We start from the raw sequence: 22,383 nt of genomic DNA on the forward strand, positions 1-22,383 counted from the left end.
ATGCCTGTAATCCCAGCACTTTGGGAGGCCGAGACGGGCAGATCACGAGATCAGGAGATCGAGACCATCCTGGCTAACACAGTGAAACCCCGTCTCTACTAAAAATACAAAAAATTAGCCGGTCTGGTGGTGGACACCTGTAGTCCCAGCTACTTGGGAGGATGAGGCAGGAGAGTAGTGTGAACCCAGGCGGAGCTTGAACTAGTAATCTAATACTGGGACATCTGATTAAATACTTTGACAGAATTTTTGTCAAAGTCCAAGCATACAAAGAAGTTCATCTGAGCATTATCTATATGGCAATGAACTAAACTTCAAATATACCTAAACTTGAAAAGAGCACATATGGCTGGGCAAGGTGGCTCACGCCTGTAATCCCAGCACTTTGGGAGGCTGAGGCAGGAGGATCATCTGAGGTCAGGAGCTTGAGACCAGCCTGGCCAACATGGCAAAATTGCATCTTTACAAAATACAAATATTAGCCAGGCTTAGTGGCGCGCGCCTGTAATCCCAGCTACTCTACTCTGGAGGCTGAGGCAAAAGAATTGCTTGAACCCGGGAGGTGGAGGTTGCAGCGAGCTGAGATTGTGCCACTGCACTCCAGCCTGGGCGACAGAGCAAGACTTTGTCTCAAACAACAAAACAAAACAAAAAAAACAACACATATGCTAAGGACACCATGTCAAATACGTATGAATGTAAACAAAGTCTGGATGAGTAGCAGTTAAAAATGAAAAAACAGCCAATCACCTGAGGTCAGGAGTTCATGACCAGCCTGGCCAACGTAGTGAAACCCCATTTCTACTAAAAATACAAAAATCAGCCAGGTGTGGTGGCACATTCCCGTAATCCCAGCTACTGGGGAGGCTGAGGCAGGAGAATCCTTTAAACCTGGGGGAAGGCTGGGCACAGTGGCTCACTCCTGTAATCCCAGCACTTTGGGAGGCTGAGGTGGGTGGATCACCCAAGGTCAGGAGTTCGAGACCAGCCTAGTGAAACCTCATCTCTACTAAACGAAAAATGAGCTCAGCATGGTGGCAACATGCCTGTAATCCCTGCTACTTGGGAGGCTGAGGCAGGAGAATCACTTGAACCTGGGAGGCAGAGGTTGCAGTGAGCCAAGACCGAGCCACTGCACTCTAGCCTGGGCAACAGAATGAGACTCCGTCTCCAAAAAAAAAAAAAGAACAAACTTGGACTAAGATGGCAGGATGAGAATGAATTCTTCTTTCCAACATTTTTGTTATATGGTATACTGAAGAGGCAAAAAGCTCTAATTCTCTACATGCTCCATAAATATTCTAACATGGAAAATGGCATCAGTTGTTATGAAAAGTATACTCACCTGCTTTCCATCCACCTCGATATCTGCCACATAGTTCTCAAACACTGTGGGCACATACACCTCTGGGAACTGGTCCTTGCTGAAGACTATGAGCAAGCATGTCTTTCCACAGGCTCCATCACCAACAATCACCAGTTTCTTCCGGATGGCAGCCATTGCTGAAACACAAAACACAGATGTTACCTGCAACGCACAAGAAGCCATAGGTAGCTTACAGGCTATGACACATGCTTTGGTAACCATGGGGCATAAACCTCTATTAGCATACTCAAATTCAAACTTCTAGTACGCCAATCCACCTGGCACCAAAAGGTTATACATTAAAAACTCGTAACTAACATTATACTTAATGGTAAAAGACTGAAAAAAATGTCTGCCCCCTAAGATCAGGAACAAGACAAGAATGTCTGTTCTTGCCACTTCTTTTTTTTTTTTTTTTTTTTTTTGAGACGGAGTCTCGCTCTGTCGCCCAGGCTGGAATGCACTGGCCCAATCTCAGTTCACTGCAACCTCCAGCCTCCCGGGTTCAAGCGATTCTCCTGCCTCAGCCTCCCAAGTAGCTGAGATTACAGGCACGTACCACCACGTCCAGCTAATTTTTGATAGAGATGGGGTTTCACCTTGTTGGCCAGGCTGGTCTTAAACTCCTGACCTCAGGTGATCCACCTGCCTCAGCCTCCCAAAGTGCTGGGATTACAGGCGTGAGCCACCACGCCTGGCCTGTTCTTGCTACTTCTATCCAGCAGCATACTGGAGGTCCTAGCCAGGGCAATAAGGTGAGAAAATGAAATAAAAGACATCCAAATTGGAAAGGAAAAAGTAAAACTATCTCAATTCACACATGAGATGATTTTGTAATGTGGGAAATCCTAAAGAAAACTTTTAGAATAAACAAGTTCAGTAAGGTTGCAGGATACAATATTAACATTAAAAAATCAATTGAGCCAGGCGCAGTGGCTCACGCCTATAATCCCAGCACTTTGGGAGGCCGAGGCAGGTGGATCACGAGGTCAGGAGATCGAGACCATCCTGGCTAACACGGAGAAACCCCGTCTCTACTAAAACTACAAATAACTAGTCGGGCATGGTGGCAGGCGCCTGTAGTCCCAGCTACTTGGGAGGCTGAGGCAGGAGAATGGCGTGAACCCAGGAGACAGAGCTTGCAGTGAGCCAAGACTGGGCCACTGCACACCAGCCTGGGGGACAGAGCAAGACTCCATCTCACAAAGAAAAAAAAAAAAAAAAAAAAGGAAACAATTTGTCAAGCAGGGTAAAAACAATGAAAGGACTGATGAAAGGGAGTACCCAAGGGAGGAAAGAACCAAACAAGTCATTGGCAGGTTGTTTGGGTAGACATTCTGCAATCTTTCTAAGTTTGGATATTCCTTCTTTTACCAATCTAGATTTGTTTGTAAAGAAACAGCATTCTTGGCTGGGCGCGGTGGCTCACGCCTATAATCCCAGCATTTTGGGAGGCCGAGGCAGGCAGATCACCTGAGGTCGGGAGTTTGAGACCAGCCTGACCAACATGGAGAAACCCCATCTCTACCAAAAATACAAAATTAGCCGGGCGTGGTGGCACATGCCTGTAATCCTAGCTACACAGGAGCAAGAGGCAAGAGAATTGCTTGAACCCGGGAGGCAGAGGTTGTGGTGAGCCGAGATCGTGCCATTGCACTCCAGCCTGGGCAACAAGAGCGAAACTCCGTCTCAAAAAAGAAAAATCAATTGAGGCCGAGCACAGTGGTTCATGTCTGTAATCCCAACACTTTGGGAGACTGAAGCAGGAGGAATGCTCAGGCCCAGGAGTTAAGAGACCAGCCCTGACAACATAGTGAGACACTGAGAAAGGAAGGAAGGACAGCAGAATGAGAGGGGAAGGGAGAAAGAAAAGGGCCGGGTGCAGTGGCTCACACCTATAATCCCAGCAATCTGGGAGGCCGAAACAGGTGGATTGCTTGAGAGTCCAGGAGTTCAAGACGAGCCTGGGAAACATAGTGAAACCCTGTCTCTACTAAAAATACAAAAAATTAGCCAGGAGCGGTGGTGCACGCTAATCACAGTTACTTGGGAGGCTCAGGTGGGATAATCCCCTGAGCCCTGGAGGTGGAAGCTGCAGTGAGCTGAGATTGCATCACTACACTCCAGCCTGGGGAACCCCAGTGAGACACTGTCTCTAAAAAAAGAAGGAAAAGAAAAAAAAAAAAATCAGCCAGTTGTGGTAGCATGCACCTGTAGTCCCAGCTACCAAGGAGGCTGAGGTGGGAGGATTGCTTGAGCCCAGGAGGTGGAGGATGTGGTGAGCTATGATTGCATCACTGCACTCCAGCCTGGGTGAGAGTGGAACCTTGTCTCAAACTCTTATGACTCAACTACAAAAAAGCAGCTTAGGTTGGTGGTCTGGCTCAGGATCTCTTGCAAGGTTGAAATCATAAAGAACTCTTTTTTGGGCTGGGCACGGTAACTCACGCCTGTAATCCCAGCACTTTGGGAGGCTGAGGCGAGCAGAACACTTGAGGTCAGGAGTTCAAGACCAGCCTGACCAACCCAGCAAAACCCTGTTTCTACAAAAAATTCAAAACTTAGCCGGGTGTGGTGGCGGGCACCTGTAATCCCAGTTACTCGGGAGACTGAGGCAGGAGAATCGCTTGAACCCAGGAGGCAGAAGTTGCAGTGAGCCCAGACTGTACCACTGCACTCCAGCCTGGGCAACAGAGCACTCCAGCCTGGGCAATAGAGTGAAACTGTGTCTTAAAAAAAAAAAAAAAAGAGAACTCCTTCTGACATGAAGTACGCTATTTATCTATCAATCACTATTTATCTATCCATCTATCTTTTTTTTTTTTTTTTTTGAGATGAGGTCTCACTCTGTCACCCAGGCTGGAATGCAGCGGCGTGATCTTGGCTCAATGCAATCTCCACCTCCGAGGCTCAAGTGATCCTCCCACCTCAGATTCCCCAGCAGCTGGGACCACAGGCATGCGCCACCACGCCCAGCTAATTTTTGTATTTTTGGCAGAGACGGGGTTTCGCCATGTTGCCCAGGCTGGTCTCCAACTCCTGAGCTCAAGTGATCTACTCGCCTCGGCCTCCCACAGTGCTGAGGGATTACAGGCGTGAGCCACTGCCCATTTATCTATGCATCTATCCAATCTATGTACCTATCTAACCTATCTATGTGTTTCTCTATTATGTAGTTATTTTCAGAAAGGGTCTCATTCTGTCACCAAGGCTGGAATGCAGTGGTGCAATATTGGCTCACTGCAGCCTCTGCCTCCCAGGCTCAACTCAAGTGATCCTCCCACCTCAGCCTCTCCAGTAGCTGGGACTACCAGGCTCCTGCCACCACAGCTGACTAATTTTTATACAGATAGGGTTTCACTATATTACCCAGGCTGGTCTCGAACTCCTGGGCTCATGCAATCCTCCCGATTCAGCCCCCCAAAGTGCTGGGATTACAAGCATAAGCCACCTCACCAGGCCTAAATACAGTATATAGAAAAAATTAAAAAATAAAGAACTCTTACAATTCAATAATAAAAAGACAAACAATCTAATCCAATTAAAAAATGAGCAAACGATGTGAGTAGGTATGACCCTGCAATTCTATTCCTAGGTATATATCTAAGAGAAACAAAAACATATGTCCACATAACAACTTGTACCTCTACATGAATATTCATAGCAGGATTATTCATAATAGTCAAAAAATGTAAAGAACCCAAATATCCAACAACTGATGAATATAATATATCCATACAATGGAATGGAATATTATTCAGCGATAAAGCATAAAGTACTGATATATGCTATAGTATGGATAGATCTTGAAAATGTTATATAAGTGAAAGAACCCAGTCACAAAAACCAACATGCATGATTCCATTTATATAAAATTGTCCAGAATAAACAAATTCTGAAAGAGAAAATAGACTGGTAGTTGCCTAAGGCAGGGACTTGGGGGTAGAGAGAAATGGAAAATGACTAATGGAATAGTGGAGTTTCTCAGGTAAAAAGATTTTCCCAAAATTATTGTGGTGATGGCTGCACAACTCTATGAATATACTATAAACTATTGATTATAGTATATATAATTCACACATTTTATTTGAGACAGGGTCTCACTCTGTTGCCCAGGCTGGAGTATAGTGGTGCGATCTCCACTCACTGCAACCTTAGCCTCCCCAGGCTCAAGTGAACCTCCAATCTCAGTCTCCCAAGTAGCTGGAACTAAAGGTGCATGCCACCACACCCGGCTAATTTTTTGTATTTTTAGTAGTGACCGGGTTTCACCACGTTGCCCCAGCTGCTCTCAAACTCCTGAGGTCAAGCGATCCTCCTGCCTGTCTCTCCCAGTGTGTTGGGATTACAGGCGTGAGCCACCGCACCCAGCCCGCAGTATATATAATTCACACTTTAAAAAGGTGAATTGTAAGATATGTGGATTATATTTCAATAAAGCTGTTACCACCACTCTCGCCCCCAGTGGGGGGAAAAAAAAGAGAAATCTGCAGATTCCTTCCATCTGGCAGACAGTGATGGTCAACCATCCCAATTCCCGCCCTTCCCTCCTAGACCATACTTCAATTTTTAGCTATGTACTTTGCTGTAGACTACACTTCCTAGCTTCCCTTGGAGACATGGCCATATACCATGAGATGTGAGAATCAGCAGTATGTTGTGGGACTTCCAGAAAGTCTTTCTTAAAGGGAAGTCTTTATTATCCTCCTCCTTTCCTGCTGCTTAAATCTAAAGTAAGGGCTGGTTTCTAAGCAGCCATCCTGGTATGTGAGAATGAATGCCATACCGTGGGGCTGGAAGAACCAAAAGGTAAAAAGGAGCCTGGATCTCAGGTGATCTTGGGAGCCACCATCTCAGCCCCAAGACTGCCTACCTTCCATGTTTCTTCCATATGAATGAGAAATAAATGACTGTCTTATTTAAGGTGGTATTTTTCCAAGTCTCTGTTACCTATAGTCAAACTAATCCTAAATAATATATACTCAACTGGGCATGGTGGTTCACGCCTGTAATCCCAGCACTCTGGGAGGCCGAGGCAGGCAGATCACGAGGTCAGGAGTTTGAGACCAGCCTGGCCAACATATGAAACCCCATCTCTACTAAAAATATTAAAATTACCCAGGCGTGGTGGGGTGAGGCAAGAGAATCGCTTGTACCTGGGAGGTGGAGGTTGCAGTGAGCCAAGATCATGCCACTGCACTCCAGCCTGGGTGACAGAGACTCTTGTCTCAAAAATAATAATAATAATAATAATAATAAATACTCATTATCAAAACTATATTGTCTAAAGGGTATGTTCCCCAACCAGAATGGATAAGACAATCCACAGGGGTACCAGAAGAAAACTCAGAGGGCAAACAACAATGACAAAAATAAACAATGAAAACAAAACAAAAAAAACTCAGAGGGCTGACAGTGCTGCCATTACTCATTTGTGAATTCTCAGGACAATATTACATACAGCAGTGAATACGTGTGTCTGTATATATATAGATATAATAGAATTTTATCCAAATCTACAAAATCTAGTAACTTTTTTTTTTTTTTTGCAGAAAGGGAGTAAATTGAAGATACTACTAATCATGAAAGCACAGTAAGAAGCATATCGATGATAGGGAAATGTGCTCAATGCAAATCTTCAAACAAGAGCATGCAGTCAAGGCTAGGAGTAATGGCTCATGCCTGTAATGCCGGCACTTTGGGAGGCTGAGGTAGGCGGATCACTTGAGGTCCAGAGTTCAAGACCAGCCTGGCCAACATTGTGAAACCCCGTCTCTACAAAAATATAAAAATAAGTTGGATGCAGTGGCATGTACCCATAATCCCAGCTACTCGAGAGGCTGAGGCAGGAGAATCTCCTGAACTCAGGAGGCAGAGGCTGCAGTAAGCCGATATCTCGCCATTGCATTCCAGCCTGGGCAACAAGAGAAAAACTCCGTCTCAAAAAAAAAAAAAAAAAAAAAAAAATTAGCTGGGTTGGTGGCAGGCACCTGTAATCCCTGAAAGGCTACTCAGGATGCTGAGGCATGAGAATCACTTGAATTCGGCAGGCGGAGGTTGCAGTGAGCTGAGAACGCGCCACTGCACTCCAGCACTCCAACCTGGGCAACACAGTGAGACTCTGTCAAAAAAAAAAAAAAAAGGATTAACATGGTGGCTCACGCCTGTAATCCCAGCACTTTGGGAGGCCGAGGCCTGTGGATCACGATGTCAGGAGTTCGAGACCAGCCTGACCAACATGGTGAAACCCCATCTCTACTAAAAATACAAAAATTAGCCGGGCACAGTGGTCTGCACCTGTAATCTCAGCTACTCAGGAGGCTGAGGCAGGAGAATCACTTGAACCCGGGAGGAGGAAGTTGCAGTGAGCTGAGATCGTGCCATTGCACTCCAGCTTAGGCAACAAGAGCGAAAATTCGTCTCAAAAAAAAAAAAAAGAGAGAGAGTGAAGTTCCCCAGTTAGAGTCAAGTGTGGCAACTCATGCCTGTAATCCCATCTACTCAGGAGGCTGAGGTGGGAAAACAGCTAGAGTCCAGAGTTTGAGACCAGCTTGGGCAAAATAGCAAGACCCTATCTCATAAAAATAAAAAAATATTGGCCGGGCGTGGTGGCTCACACCTGTAATCCCAGCACTTTGGGAGGCTGAGGTGGGCAGATCACGAGGTAAGGAGATCGAGACCATCCTGGCTAACATAGTGAAATCCCGTCTCTACTAAAAATACAAAAAATTAGCCGGGCATCGTGAAGGGCACCTGTAGTTCCAGCTACTCGGGAGGCTGAGGCATGAGAATGGGGTGAACCCAGGAGGTGGAGCTTGCAGTGAGCTAAGATCATGCCACTGCACTCCAGCCTCGGTGACAGAGAGAGACTCTGTCTCAAAAATAAATAAATAAAATAAAATAAAATAAAAAAATAGACACTGGGCGCAGTGGCTCACACCTGTAATGCCAGCACTTTGGGAAGCCAAGGCAGGCAAATTGCTTGAGCCTAAGAGTTGGAGACCATCCTCAACAACACAGTGAAACCCCATCTCTACCCAAAATACAAAAAATTAGCTGGCTGTGGTGGTGCGCATCTGTGGTCACAGCTACTCAGGAGGCTAAGATAGGAGGATCACTTGAGTACAGGAGGCAGAGGTTGCAGTGAGCTGAAATCACGCCACTACACTCCAGCCTGAGTGACACAGTAAGACCCTGTCTCACAAAATAAAGATTTAATAAACTTTACATCTCTCATAAGGCCTAATCTGTATGGGCTTTTGCCCAAAGTCAAACAACCAGGACCCTGTGGGATGCAAAGAAACGTCAACAGGAATTCCCCAGTTCAAGAAAAGGCTGCTTTGGCCAAGTGTGCTGGTTCATGCCTGCAATCCCAGTACTTTGAGAGGTGGGTGGATCACCTGAGGTCAGGAGTTTGAGACAAGCCTGACCAACATGGTGTAACCCCATCTCCACTAAAAATACAAAAATTAGGTGGGCGTGGTGGTGGGCACCTGTAATCCCAACTACTGAAATGCTGAGGCTGGAGAATCACTTGAACACAGGAGGCAAAGGCTGCAGTGAGCCGAGTTAGCACCATTGCACTCCAGCCTGGGCGACAAGAGCAAAACTCCATCGTATCAGGAAAAAAAAAAAAAAAAAAAGAAAAAGAAAAGGCTGCCACCTTTGCGTAGCACCCTACCTAGAAGACATTCAATTCTTGAGAAATAATCTCTTTCGGCCAGGTGTGGTGGCTCACGCCTGTAATTCCAGCACTTTGGGAGGCCAAGGCGGGCAGATCACGAGGTCAGGAGATCGAGACCATCCCGGCTAACATCTCTACTAAAAATACAAAAAATTAGCCGGGCATGGTGGCAGGCGCCTGTAGTCCCAGCTACTCGGGAGGCTGAGGCAGGAGAATGGCGTGAACCCGGAAGGTGGAGCTTGCAGTGAGCTGAGATCGCACCACTGCACTCCAGCCTGGTCTATAGAACGAGAATCCATCTCAAAAGAAAAAAAAAAAAAAGAGCTATCTTTGCTTTGTTTATAGTTCAACACGCCCACAGTATTTGTTCCAGTATTGACTTAAATCTTCTGTTATGGTTTGAAAAGTTTCCTTACAGATGGGGAATAAATCATTGCCTGTCCTTGGGCCCTCTCCAGCCCCACCTTCCTCTCTGCACTTTCAGCCTGCACTCCATTCCTTCCGGGTGCTTTGGTGTGTCTGAGATTACTGCATGTGTCTTCTATTCCGTTTGTGCCTTCCCTTCCTAGAATGTCCAGACTCTGTCTCCACCTTTGCTTACAGGGAGGGAATTCACGTTTAAAGACCCCAGTCCAGCCAGGCATGGTGGCTCACGCCCATAATCCCAGCACTTTGGGAGGCTGAGGTGGGCGGATCACTTGAGGTCAGGAGTTCGAGACCAGCCTGGCAAACATGGCAAAACCCCGTCTCTACTGAAAATACAAAAATTAGCCGGGCATGGTGGCATCTGCCTGTAATCCCAGCTACTTGGAAGGCTGAGGCACGAGAATCACTTGAACCTGGGAGGCGGAGGTTGCAGTGAGCCGAGATTGCACTACTGCATTACAGCCTGGGCGGCAGAGTGAGACTGTGTCTCAGAAAAAAGAAAGAAAAGAAAAAGAAAAATATCTGATAAAGAACATTTGGCCCAGAAAAAGTATAAAATCATTTAGCCACTAATGGTGACAAAGACAAAAATTACAAGTGATTATCGGACAAAATGAAAGCCTAAGTGATTTCTGGGATACTGGGAGTGCGGCAATACACAGATGTTGAGAAGTAAAAAGTACAAGCACAGAAAATCAAACTTGCTGTTTTCTCCTTGAAAAACGCAGGAGAAATTTTGCAGAATTATCTCTCCTTTCCACTTTGCTATAATGCAGCATTCTTTACAAGTACATGGTTTGTCAAGAAAGGAAATCACGCTTAGCTCTCCCAGACGTGTCATTTTCCAGGCTAGGTTTAGTCTCAGAAATAACTTATAAGTTTGGAGTAGAGGTTTATTTAACCAAAAGTCAGTTATATCTAATTAAGTCACCAGTAACAATACACAAATAACAGTATTTCTTTTACAACTTTTAATTTTTTTTTTTTTTGAGACAGGGTCTCACTGTCATCCAGGCTGGAGTGAGGTGGTGTTATCATGGCTTACCACAACCTTGACCTCCCAGGCTCAGGTAATCCTCCCACTTCAGTCTCCCAAGTAGCTGGGAGTACAGGCACACACACCACGCCCAGCTAATTTTTGTGGTTTTTTTGTAAAGATGGAGTTTCACCATGTTGCCCAGGATGGTCTTAAACTCCTGGGCTCAAGTGATGCCCCCACTTTCTAAAAATTTAATTATCTTGGCTGGGTGCAGTGGCTCACGCCTCTAATCCAAGTACTTTGGGAGGCTCAGATAGGCAGATCACTTGAGGTCAGGAGTTCGAAACCAGCAGCCTGGCCAACATGGTGAAACCATTCTCTACTATGAATACAAAAATTAGCCTAGCGTGGTGGCAGGCACCTGTAATCCCAGCTACTCGGAAGGCTGAGGCAGGAGAATTGTTTGAACCTGGGAGGCGGAGGTTGCAGTGAGCCGAGATGGCACCACTGCACTCCAGTCTGGGTGACAGCAAGACTCTGTCTCGGGGGAAAAACAAATTTAATTATCTTTTATGTAGAGACAGGGTCTTGCTGTGTTGCCCTGGCTGGTCTCAAACTCGGGGGAAAAACAAATTTAATTATCTTTTATGTAGAGACAGGGTCTTGCTGTGTTGCCCTGGCTGGTCTCAAACTCCTAGCCTCAAGTGATTCTCCCGTGTTGGCTCCCTAAGTGTTGGGACTACAGGCGTGAGCCACTGCGCCTGGTCCATTGCCCCCCCCCCCCACCTTTTTTTTTTTTTTTGAAACAGAGTCTTACTCTGTCGCCCAGGCTGGAGTGAGTGGCACGATCTTGGCTCACTGCAACCTCCGCCTCCCAGGTTCAAGCAATTCTCCTGCCTCAGCCTCCCAAGTAGCTGGGATTACAGGCGTTTGCCACCACACCTGGCTGATTTTTTTATTTTTAGTAGAGACGGGGTTTTACCATGTTGACCAGGCTGGTCTCAAACTCCTGACCTCAGGTGATCCACTTGCCTTGGCCTCCCAAAGTGCTAGGATTACAGCAATGAGCCACCGCACCCAGCCCCCATTGCCCATTTTTAAACTCAGTTGTTTTTTTATTTTTTTGACGATGCCCTTTGGGGCACAACGTTTTTTATTTTGTTGAAGTTAAATTTATCTATTTTTCCCTTTGGTTACTGATGGTTTGGTGGCATATCTAAAATACCACAGCCAAATTCAAGGTCGTAAAAAATATATATATGCTTCTTTCTATAGTTTTAAGTCTTACACTTTAGGCCTTTGATTCATTTTGAGTTAATTTTTATACATGATATGAGGTAAGGGGTCCAACTTCATTCTTTTTCATTTGGAAATCCAGTCACCTCAGCATTATTTACTGAAAAGACTATTTTCCCCCCAACTGGATGGTCCTAGCACACTTGAGAAATCAACTAATTATCAACTGAGGGTTTACTTTTGGATCAATCCTATTCCATTGGTCTATATTGTCCACCCTTATACTAGTACCACGGTCTTGATTACTGTTGCTTTGCAGTAAGTTTTAAAATCTGGAGGTGTGAGTCCTCCAGCTTTGTTTTTTTCCAAGATTATTTTGGTTATTCTGGGTCCCCTGAATTTCCGTTATGTATTTTAGGAACAGTTTGTCAATTTCTGCAAAAAAGCCAGCTGGAATTTTGATAGGAATTACACTGAATCTATAGATCGATTTGGGGAGTACTGCCATCTTTACAATGTTAAGTCTTCTGACATATGAACATGGACGCCTTTCCATTTATTTAGGTCATCTTTCATTTTTTTACTTCCTCTTTCCTCCCTTCCGTTTTCTCCTTATACTTAGAACCACAGGCATCAAACTAAATGTAGGGAAGCCTTGTCTCCCACCACTACTTTGTAGAAGAGGAAAAATATAAGAAACAGCTAACAAACAATGCAATTATAAACTTTAAACAGACAATCCTCGCAACAGTCCTCCTGTAAGGTAAGTTCTAATACTCTCATTTACAGATGAAGAAACTGAGTACGGAAAGGCTAATTTGTTCAACGTCAGTCACACTGCTAGCCAGTAAGAGGCAGAATTGGACAATGAAGTAAATTAAGCAATCCGTTTCAGAGTACACATTTCTAAACATTCCACTGTCTTACCCTCCTTCCTTCCCCGTGTCAAGAGAAGTGATTCTACAGCTTTAGCGTATTATTCTCCTTTGCCCACTCAGGCAAACCTTGGTGACACTGTGAAAGACTCGATTAATTAATATACAACTTAGGGCGATTAACTAGTTTGAATATTTTTCCTTAACTTCACAAACTCAGTCTCTGATGTATTTGATTAACTCTGTCTATGTCTATATTCAGTGTGACCATATGGGCTTTTTAAAACTGTTACATGACCGGGCGTGGCAGCTCACGCCTGTAATCCCAGCACTTTGGGAGGCCGAGGCAAATGGATCACCTGACGTCAGGAAATCGAGACCAGTCTGGCCAACGTGGCAAAATCCCGTCTCTACTAAAAATACAAAAAAAAATTAGCCAGGCGTGGTGGCGGGTGCCTGTAATCCCAGCTACTCAGGAGGCTGAGGCAGGAGAACCGCTTGAACCTGGGAGGCGGAGGTTGCAGTGAGCCGAGATCACGCCATTCCACTCCAACCTGGGCAACAAGAAGGAACTCCGTCTCAAAAAAAAAAAACAAACAAACAAACAACAACAGGCCGGGCGTGGTGGCTCACACCTGTAATACCAGCACTTTGGGAGGCCGAGGCGGGCGGATCATGAGGTCAGGAAATTGAGACCATCCTGGCTAACGTGGTGAAACCCCATCTCTACTAAAAATACAAAAAATTAGCCAGGCATGGTGGCACGCACCTGTAGTCCCAGCTACTTGGGAGGCTGAGGCAGGAAAATTGCTTGAACCCGAGAAGCAGAGGTTGCAGTGAGCCGAGATCGTGCCATTGCACTCCAGCCTAGGTGACAAAGCGAGACTCCATCTCGGGAGGGAAAAAAAAAGGGCCGGGCGCGGTGGCTCATGCCTGTAATCCGAGCACTTTGGGAGGCCCAAGGCGGGCAGATCACGAGGTCAGCATAGAGACCATCCTGGCTAACACGGTGAAACCCCGTCTCTACTAAAAATACAAAAAAAATTAACCAGGCGTGGTGGCGGGCACCTGTAGTTCCAGCTACTCAGGAGGCTGAGGTAGGAGAATGGTGTGAACCCGGGAGCAGAGGTTGCAGTGAGATCACACCACTGCACCCCAGCCTGGGGGACAGAGAGAGACTCCAGGTCTCAAAGAAAAAAAAAAACCCTATTATGTTTGTTTTCTACGCTTTTATGATGTTTTTGCATACATTTCTTTTAGATGTGTGTATCTTTTTTCTGTACACACCAGAGGAAGAAATAACAACAATGTCACATATGTTTGAGTCACTCTGAAATCATCAACTCTTGGTTCTTTGGTTCTAGCATGTCTTACACCTGTTTACTCTTACTGAGTGTTTTAATGTCTGTTTACTCATTACAGATGATGTCAAGGAAGGGGATGGCTTTCTCTTTTTTTTTTTCCTGGAGACAAGGTCTCACTCTGTTGCCCAGGCTGCAGTGCAGTGCTGTCATCATGGCTCACTGCAGCGTCAAACTCCTGGGCTCAGGTGATCCTCCCACCTCAGCTTCCCGAGTAGCTGGGACTATAGGTGTGTGCCACCATTCCCGGCTAAATTTTTTTGTATTTGTGTGTGTGTGTGTGTGGAGACGGGGTTTTGCCATGTTGCCCAGGCTGGTCTCGAACTCCTGGGCTCAGTGATGAACTCCTGGGCTTAAGTGACCCACCCGCCTCTGTCTTCCAAAGTGGTGGGATTATAATAGGTGGAGCCATGACATCCAGCCAGCTGTGGCTTTCTGAGCTTTAGGGAGCTCTGCTATAGAATGATGTGAAGGCCAGTCCTTTTCACACTTTACAAGTCAAAGTGATTTCCTGGGATAACTATAGCTCATCTGCACTGCTGCCTGCCTTGCTTATCTGGGTGCTGAGTGTGGGAGTGGTGTGTCCATCATATGTTCTTCAGATGCTACAGTGGCTACTGACTATGCTTCAGTAGGTAAATTAAAACCATGCATTAATGAGCAACTCTCCGCATTTCACAAAGCAGTCTTTGGTAATTTTCTCACATTTGTGTGACCATGATGCTTACAATTGTCTGGACAACTTCCTGAACGCCTTCTGGAGCTGTTCAATGGGCCAGCCCACTAATAACTAATTTAGTATCTCACATTTTGAAATGTGGAGCTGTTCAATGGCCAGCCTAATGACTAATATCTCACACTTTGAAATCTTTGTTCATTAGCTTTTAATTAACAAAATAATCCTACCTAAGCTACATATCTAACCATGTGTTATAGCCATACAGTGGAGTACTACTCAGCAACAATAAGGAACGAAGTACAGTACTGTACTGAAACATGCTACAACATGGATGAATCTTGAAAATACTATGCTCAGTGAAAGAAACCAGTCACAAAGAACCACATATTTCATACCATATTTGTATGAAATATCCAGAATAGGTAAATCTACAGAGACAGAAAGCAGCTGCTGGGCGTGGTGGCTCACGCCTGTAATCCCAGCACTTTGGGAGGCTGAGGCGTGTGGAACACCTGAAGTCAGGAGTTCAAGACCAACCTGGCCAACCTGGTGAAACCCCATCTCTACAAAAATACAAAAAAAAATCAGCCAGGCCTGGTGGCGTCCACCTGTAATCCCAGCTACTTGGGGGGCTGAGCTTGCAGTGAGTGAAGATTGTGACACTGCACTCCAGCCTGGGCGACAAAGCGAGACTCCGTCTCCAAAAAAAAAAAAAAAGGAGCATAGTGGTTGCTTAGGGATGAGGCTAATAGGGACTCTCCAGGCAGAACCCAAGAAGAATGTGTGAGCTTAGTTTGGGGTTCAGCAGCACTTGCTGAGAGGAACCTGCTGTGCTTCTCAGATTCCCTAGGCCCATCTTGGAAGGACTTACTCCAGAACAGGTTCTGAGTGGCAGGTCTATTTCCAGCCACATGTCATTAATAGACTAATTCCTCTGCTGAAAAAGAGTCATGACACTTCTTACTTCTTACAGCAGTGAACAGCCTCAGGAGCTCTGTTCTGTCCAGAATTCCAATAGCTAACAACTTACAATAAATAAAAGTTACAGAAGCCGGGCGCGGTGGTTTACGCCTGTAATCCCAGCACTTTGGGAGGCCGAGGCAGGCGGATCACGAGGTAAGGATATTGAGACCATCCTAACACAGTGAATCTCAGTCTCTACCACACACAAAAAAAATTAGTCGGGCGTGGTGGCAGGTGCCTGTAGTCCCAGCTACTCGGGAGGCTGAGGCAGAAAAATGGCATGAACCCAGGAGGTGGAGCTTGCAGTGAGCCGAGATGGTGCCACTGCACTCCAGCCTGGGCAACAGAGTGAGACTCCACCTCAAAAAAAAAAAAAAAAAAAGTTACAGAAAAAACAGTAAGACTTGATTAGTAGGCCCAAGTACACATACTGATTTAGAAGACAGAAGCAAAATCAGTTTCACAAAAGGAGGCTTCCCCTCCTTTATTGGCAGGTCCCCGTCCATCTATAATACCCACAGACTGTGAGAAGAAAATAGCTTTGACAGTCCGTTATCAGGATTTTTTTTTTTTTTCTTTAAGATGAAGTCTCACTCTGTCACCCAGGCTGGAATGCAGTGGCACAATCTCAGCTCACTGCAGCCTCCACCTCCCGGGTTCAAGCGATTCTTGTGTCTCAGCCTTCTGAGTAGCTGGGACTACAGGCACCCGCCAGCACGCCCAGCTAATTTTTGTAGTTTTAGTAGAGACGGGGAACATCTTGGCCAGGCTGGTCTTGAACTCCTGACCTTGTGATCCACCTGCCTCGGCCTCCCAAAATGCTGGGATTACAGGCGTGAGCCACTGCACCCAGCCTTAATTTTTGTATTTTTTGTAGAGACGGGTTCACCATGTTGGCCAGACTAGTCTTGAACTCCTGACCACAGGTAATCCGCCTGCCTTGGCCTCTCAAAGTGCTGGTATTACAGGTATGAGCCACCACGCCCAGCCCCATGTCAGGATTTAATTCACACCTTACTTGGGATGCTAGCCAGTTTGAACCAGTCAACATGTAAAAGGAAAATACAGATGTAACAAAAGTTGGACTGGAAAAACATGTGGCTTAATCCTCTGTCTAATATTCCAAGGAAAATTTACAAATTTTGATAGAGTGACAGTAGAGAAACTGAAAAAACCTATTTCAGAAAAGGTAAAAGGCGTCATGGATATTAATATAAAAGAGTATGGGGCCAGGTATGGTGGCTCTCCCCTATAATCTCAGCATTCTGGGAGGCTGAGGCGGGCAGATTACTTGAGGTCAGGAGTTCGAGACCAGCCTGGCCAACATGGTGAAACCCCGTCTCTACTAAAAATACAAAAATTAGGCTGGATGCGGTGGCTCATGCCTGTAATCCCAGCACTTTGGGAGGCTGAGCCAGGAGGATCACGAGGTCAGGAGATCGAGACCACCCTGGCTAACACAGTGAAACCCCGTCTCTACTAAAAATACAAAAAACTAGCCAGGCGTGGTGGCATGCACCTGTAGTCCCAGCTACTTGGGAGGATGAGGCAGGAGAACCGCTTGTACCTGGGAGGCAGAGGTTGCAGTGAGCCGAGATCGCACCACTGCACTCCAGTCTGGGTGACAGAGCAACTCCGTCTCAAAAAAAAAAAAAGAAATACAAAAATTAGCCAGGTGTGGTAGTACACACGTGTAGTTCCAGCTACTAGGGAGGCTGAGGCAGGAAGATCAGTTGAACCCAGGAGACAGAGGCTGCAGTGAGCCAAGATCACACCACTGCACTCCAGCTTGAGCGACAGAGTGAGAATCCGTCAAAAAAAAAAAAAAAAAAAGTAAAAATTATACATACTTAGCAGAGTCACTGCTTCAAGTGTGAACACAACAGACAAAAAGTCTGGATTGCATTCAATCCTACAACTGGTAATGTCACAGCTTCACTGCCCAACGTGGTAGCTACTAGCCACATGTGACTTTCTTTTTTTAAGACAGAGTTTCGCTCTTGTTGCCCAGGCTGGAGTGCAATGGCGTGATCTCAACTCACTACAACCTCCGCCTCCCCGGTAGCTGGGATTACAGGCATACACCACCATGCCCGGGTAATTTTGTATTTTTAGTAGAGACGGGGTTTCTCCATGTTGGTCAGGCTGGTCTGAACTTCCCAACCTCAGGTGATCTGCCCACCTTGGCCTCCCAAAGTGCTGGGATTACAGGTGTGAGCCACTGTGCCCGACCTAATTAATTTATCTTTTTTTTTTTTTTTTTTTTTGAGACAGCGTTTCGATCTTGTCCCCCAGACTGGAGTGTAATGGCACAATCTCAGCTCACTACAATCCTGCCTCCCAGGTTCAAGCGATTCTCCCGCCTCAGCCTCCCAAGTAGCTGGGATTATAGGCATCCACCACTACGTCCGGCTCATTTCTGTATTTTTAGTAGAGACAGGGTTTTGCCTTATTGGCCAGGCTGGTCTCGAACTCCTATCTCAGGTGATCCACCAGCCTCAGCCCCCGCAAAGCGCTGGGATTACAGGCGTGAGCCACCGCACATAGCCAATTAATTTATCTTTAAAAAAACAAACAAAAACAAAAAAACAATGCTGGTCAGGCACAGTGACTCCCACCTGTAATCCCAGGATGTCTGAGGCCAGGAGCTCGAGACCAGCCTGGGCAATACAGTGAGATCTCATTTCTACAAATAATAAAAATTAGCCAGGCGTGTTGGTGAGCGTCTGTAATCCCAGCTACTGGGTGGGTAAGGGTGGGAAACTGAGGTGAGAGGACAGCTTCAGCCAGTAGGTTAAGTCTACAGTGAGCCATGATCATACCACTGCTCTCCAGCCTGGGTGCCAGAGTGAGACCCTGTGTCAAAAACAAGAACAACAAAATACTGATGTTTAAATTTTAAAATATTCTTCCTTTTTATCAAGTAAGTAAAAATTTTAAAGTATTGAATAAAAGACAGGTCTTGCCATGTTACCCAGACTGGTCTCAAACTCCTGAGCTCAAGTCATCTGCCTGCCTCAGCCTTCCACAAGTGCTGGGATTACAGGTGTGAACTACTGCACTTGGCCTAAAATTTTTCATTTTCAAATTCAGTTCCTTGGCCACACTGACCATATTCAATGCTCAATAGCCACATGTGGCTGGGAGCTATGGTACTGGACAGTGTAGATATACAGCACGTCCACCATCACAGAAAGACAGCGCTGTTCTAAACATGTCTCCCACAGCTGCTGGATCGGTCAAAGAAGACATATCCACAATTTAATGTCACAAATTTTTCCAGAAAATGGTCACCACAAACATCAGGTCTTTTAGAGTCCGGGCGTGATGGCTCACGTCTGTAATCCTAGCACTTTGGGAGGTCAAGGGGGGTAGATCAGCTGAGGTCAGGAGTTCAAGATCAGCCTGGCCAACATGGTCAAACCCCGTCTCTACTAAAAATACAAAAATTACCCAGGCATGGTGAGCGTGCCTGTAATCCCAGCTACCTGAGAGGCTGAGGCAGGAGAATGGCTGGAACCTGGGAGTCGGAGGCTGCAGTGAGCCAAGATCGCACCACTCCAGCCTCGGCAACAGAGCAAGACTCTGTCTCAAAAAATAAAAAAAATCAGGTATCTTAAAGATAAATTATAAGTGCTCCCATTCATCTTTTACGCTTCCTTCTTAGTCACTCTGCCACCTACTACTGCAGTGTAATGGTGATCTTCTCCTTGCCAGGCCCAGTGGCCTTGTGTCAACTTTTTTTTTCAGAGAGGGTCTGCCTCTGTCACCCAGACTGGAGTGCAGTGACGTGATTATGGCTCACTGCAGCCTCAACCTCCCAGGCTCAATCAGTTCTCCCACCTCAGTATCCCAAGTAGCTGAGACCACAGGCACACACCACCACGTTTGGCTAATTGCTGTAGAGATGGGGTTCCATCATATGGGCCAGACGGGTCTCAAACTCCTGGGATCAAGCGATCTACCTGCCTTGGCCTCCCAAAGTGCTGAGATTACAGGTGTAGGCCACTGCACTGGCCTTTTTTGTTTGTTTGTTTGTTTTAAGAGACAGGCTCAGCCTCAAGAACAGTTAGGACCACAGGTCCCTTGTCTCAATTCTGTGTGTGTGTGTGTGTGTGTGTGTGTGTGTGACAGAATCTCGCTCTGTCGCCCAGGCTGGAGTGCAGTGGTGCAATCTCGGCTCACTGCAACCTCCGCCTCCCAGGTTCAAGCAGTTCTCCTGTCTCAGCCTCCTGAGTAGCTGGGATTACAGGTGTGCACCACCACGCCTGGCTAATTTTTTTTTTTTTTTTTTTTTTTGAGATGGACTCTCCTCTGTTGCCCAGGCTGGAGTGCTGTGGCACGATCTCGGCTCACTGCAAGCTCCGCCTCCCGGGTTCACGCCATTCTCCTGCCTCAGCCTCCCAAGTAGCTAGGACTACAGGCACCCGCCAACATGCCCGGCTAATTTTTTTATTTTTTATTTTTTAGTAGAGACAGGGTTTCACCGTGTTAGCCAGGATGGTCTCAATCTCCTGACCTCGTGATCTGCCTGCCTCAGCCTCCAAAAGTGCTGGGATTACAGGCGTGAGCCACCGCCCCCGGCCTAATTTTTGTATTTTTAGTAGAGACAGGGATTCACCATGTTGGTCAGGCTGGTCTCGAACTCCTGACCTCGCGATCTGCCCGCCTCAGCCTCCCGAAGTGCTAGGATTACAGGCATGAGCCACTACATCCAGCTCCTTGTCTCAATTCTTATTGCCCCGACTGGTCTCATACAAACCACTTTTTTGTTTTTGTTTTTTTGAGACAGTCTCTCTCTGTTGCCCAGGCTGAAGTGCAGTGGCATGATCTTGGCTCAATGCAACCTCCGCCTCCCAGGTTCCACCAATTCTCCTGCATCAGCCTCATGAGTAACTAAAATTACAGGTGCGCACCACCACGCCCAGCTAATTTTTGTAATTTTAGTAGAGATGGGGTTTGACCATATTGGCCAAACTGGTCTCGAACTCTTGACCTCAAGTGATCTACCTGCCTCGGCCTCCCAAAATGCTGGGATTTCAGGCGTGAGCCACTGCATCCGGCCACAAACCACTGTCTTCTATTGGCCATTCCTTGTTCTAGCTACTAGAGATATAGCTTTATCTGGAAAACACTCAGGGAAAACAGCACAATGTAATTAAGTGCTGTAACAAAAGCTTATCTTCTCTGGTATGAACTCAGAGAAAAAGCAAGTGATTCTGCCAGAGGGCTTCAGATAAGATGATATCGGACCTTGAAGAAGGAGGACAAGTCCCCTGGAAAGAGCGGTAATGGTTCAGGAATACTTTCTAAGGTGAGGAAACAGCTTGAGCAAATAACCTCAATGACCAGTAATACAAGAATTTGGCGGTCGGGCGTGGTGGCTCACACTTGTAATCCCAGCACTTTGGGAGGCCGAGGTGGGCAGATCACGAGGTCAGGAGATCGAGACCATCTTGGCTACCACGGTGAAATCACATCTCTACTAAAAATACAAAAAAATCAGCCAGGTGTGGTGGCGGGCGCCTGTAGTCCCAGCTACTCGGGAGGCTGAGGCAGGAGAATGACGTGAACCCGGGAGGCGGAGCTTGCAGTGAGCCGAGATCGCACCACGGCACTCCAGCCTGGACGACAGTGCAAGACTCCGTCTCAAAAAAAACAAAGAATTCGGAAAGGAGATTTTTGAAAATAAGGCTGGAAAGATGGGGTGATGGTTAGACCGGAGGATATGGTATGTCATGCAGAGCAATCTGCATTCTATTCTGTAAGGAAGGGAAAGCCACTGGACCAGCACAATCAGGTCTGTAATTAATAGAGAAACAAAGCCTGGCCGGGCACGGCTGTTCACACCTGTAATCCTGGCACTTTGGGAGACTGAGGGGGGTGCAGATCACCTGAGGTCAGGAGTTCAAGACCAGCCTAGCCAACATGGTGAAACCCCATCTCTACTAAAAATACAAAAATTAGCCAGGCGTGGTGGCGGGCGCCTATAATTTCAGCTACTCGGGAGGCTGAGGTAGGAGAATCGCTTGAACCCAGGAGGCGGAGGTTGCAGTGAGCCAAGATCACACCACTGCACTCTAGCCTGGGCAACAGAGTGAGACTCTGTCTCCAAAAAAAAAGAAGAAGAGGAAGAAACAGAGCCTTGGCAGGGCACGAAAAGTGATTGAGTGGTTAACTGGATAGGGATGAGAAAACTATGGCAAGGGTATGAGGGTGCCCAAAAGAAAGAACCCTAATGGAAGGGGAGGTGGAATGGGCACAATCTAAGGAGGCGTTTTCCAAACCTCACAAACATTTCCCCACAGTCAGCTGAAAAATATCAGTGCCCAGGTAAGCTGTTATTACAGGTAAAAACAGCATAGCCTTCGAGTGTATGGAATGGAGAGGGGCAGTGATCTAGCCAAAGAGTGCCGGCAACACAAAGGAAGTGGTGGTCATGAAGAAGCCAGAAATAACTGAAATGCTCAAAAAGGTATGATGCTAATGAACACCAAGAAAAAAGGAAGAACACATTACAAGAAAAGAGTCCAAACTACATGCCTGCAAAAAGAACACAGGTCTATGAGGAGATGTCCAGCAAGAGGAGAAAACCTTTTCATATAGCCACAGGGAAGAGTAGATGGCAGTGAACTGAGGAAATGTGGGCACTGAGATATGTGGTGGAAAATGTTCTTTGAAGAAGTCAGCCTGGGGCCGGGCCTGGTGGCTCACGCCTGTAATCCCAGCACTTTGGGAGGCTGAGGAGGGTGGATCATTTGAGATCAGGAGTTCGAGACCAGCCTGGCCAACATGGTGAGACCCTGACTCTACT

General features: G+C 46.4%; 1 protein-coding gene across 1 annotated transcript in view; it reads right to left on the reverse strand.

Moving 5' to 3' along the window:
- RHOA (ras homolog family member A) overlaps positions 1-22,383 on the reverse strand; it is a 55,938-nt gene that overhangs the window by 14,944 nt on the left and 18,611 nt on the right. Inside the window, exon 2 of the mRNA XM_031008957.3 lies at positions 1,346-1,503. Coding sequence (XP_030864817.1) covers positions 1,346-1,501 — 156 coding nt within the window. The 5' untranslated portion in view covers positions 1,502-1,503. The remainder of the gene's footprint in view (positions 1-1,345; positions 1,504-22,383) is intronic.

Source organism: Gorilla gorilla, chromosome 2, assembly GCF_029281585.2.
Source record: "Gorilla gorilla gorilla isolate KB3781 chromosome 2, NHGRI_mGorGor1-v2.1_pri, whole genome shotgun sequence".
Classification (NCBI taxonomy): Eukaryota; Metazoa; Chordata; class Mammalia; order Primates; family Hominidae; genus Gorilla; species Gorilla gorilla.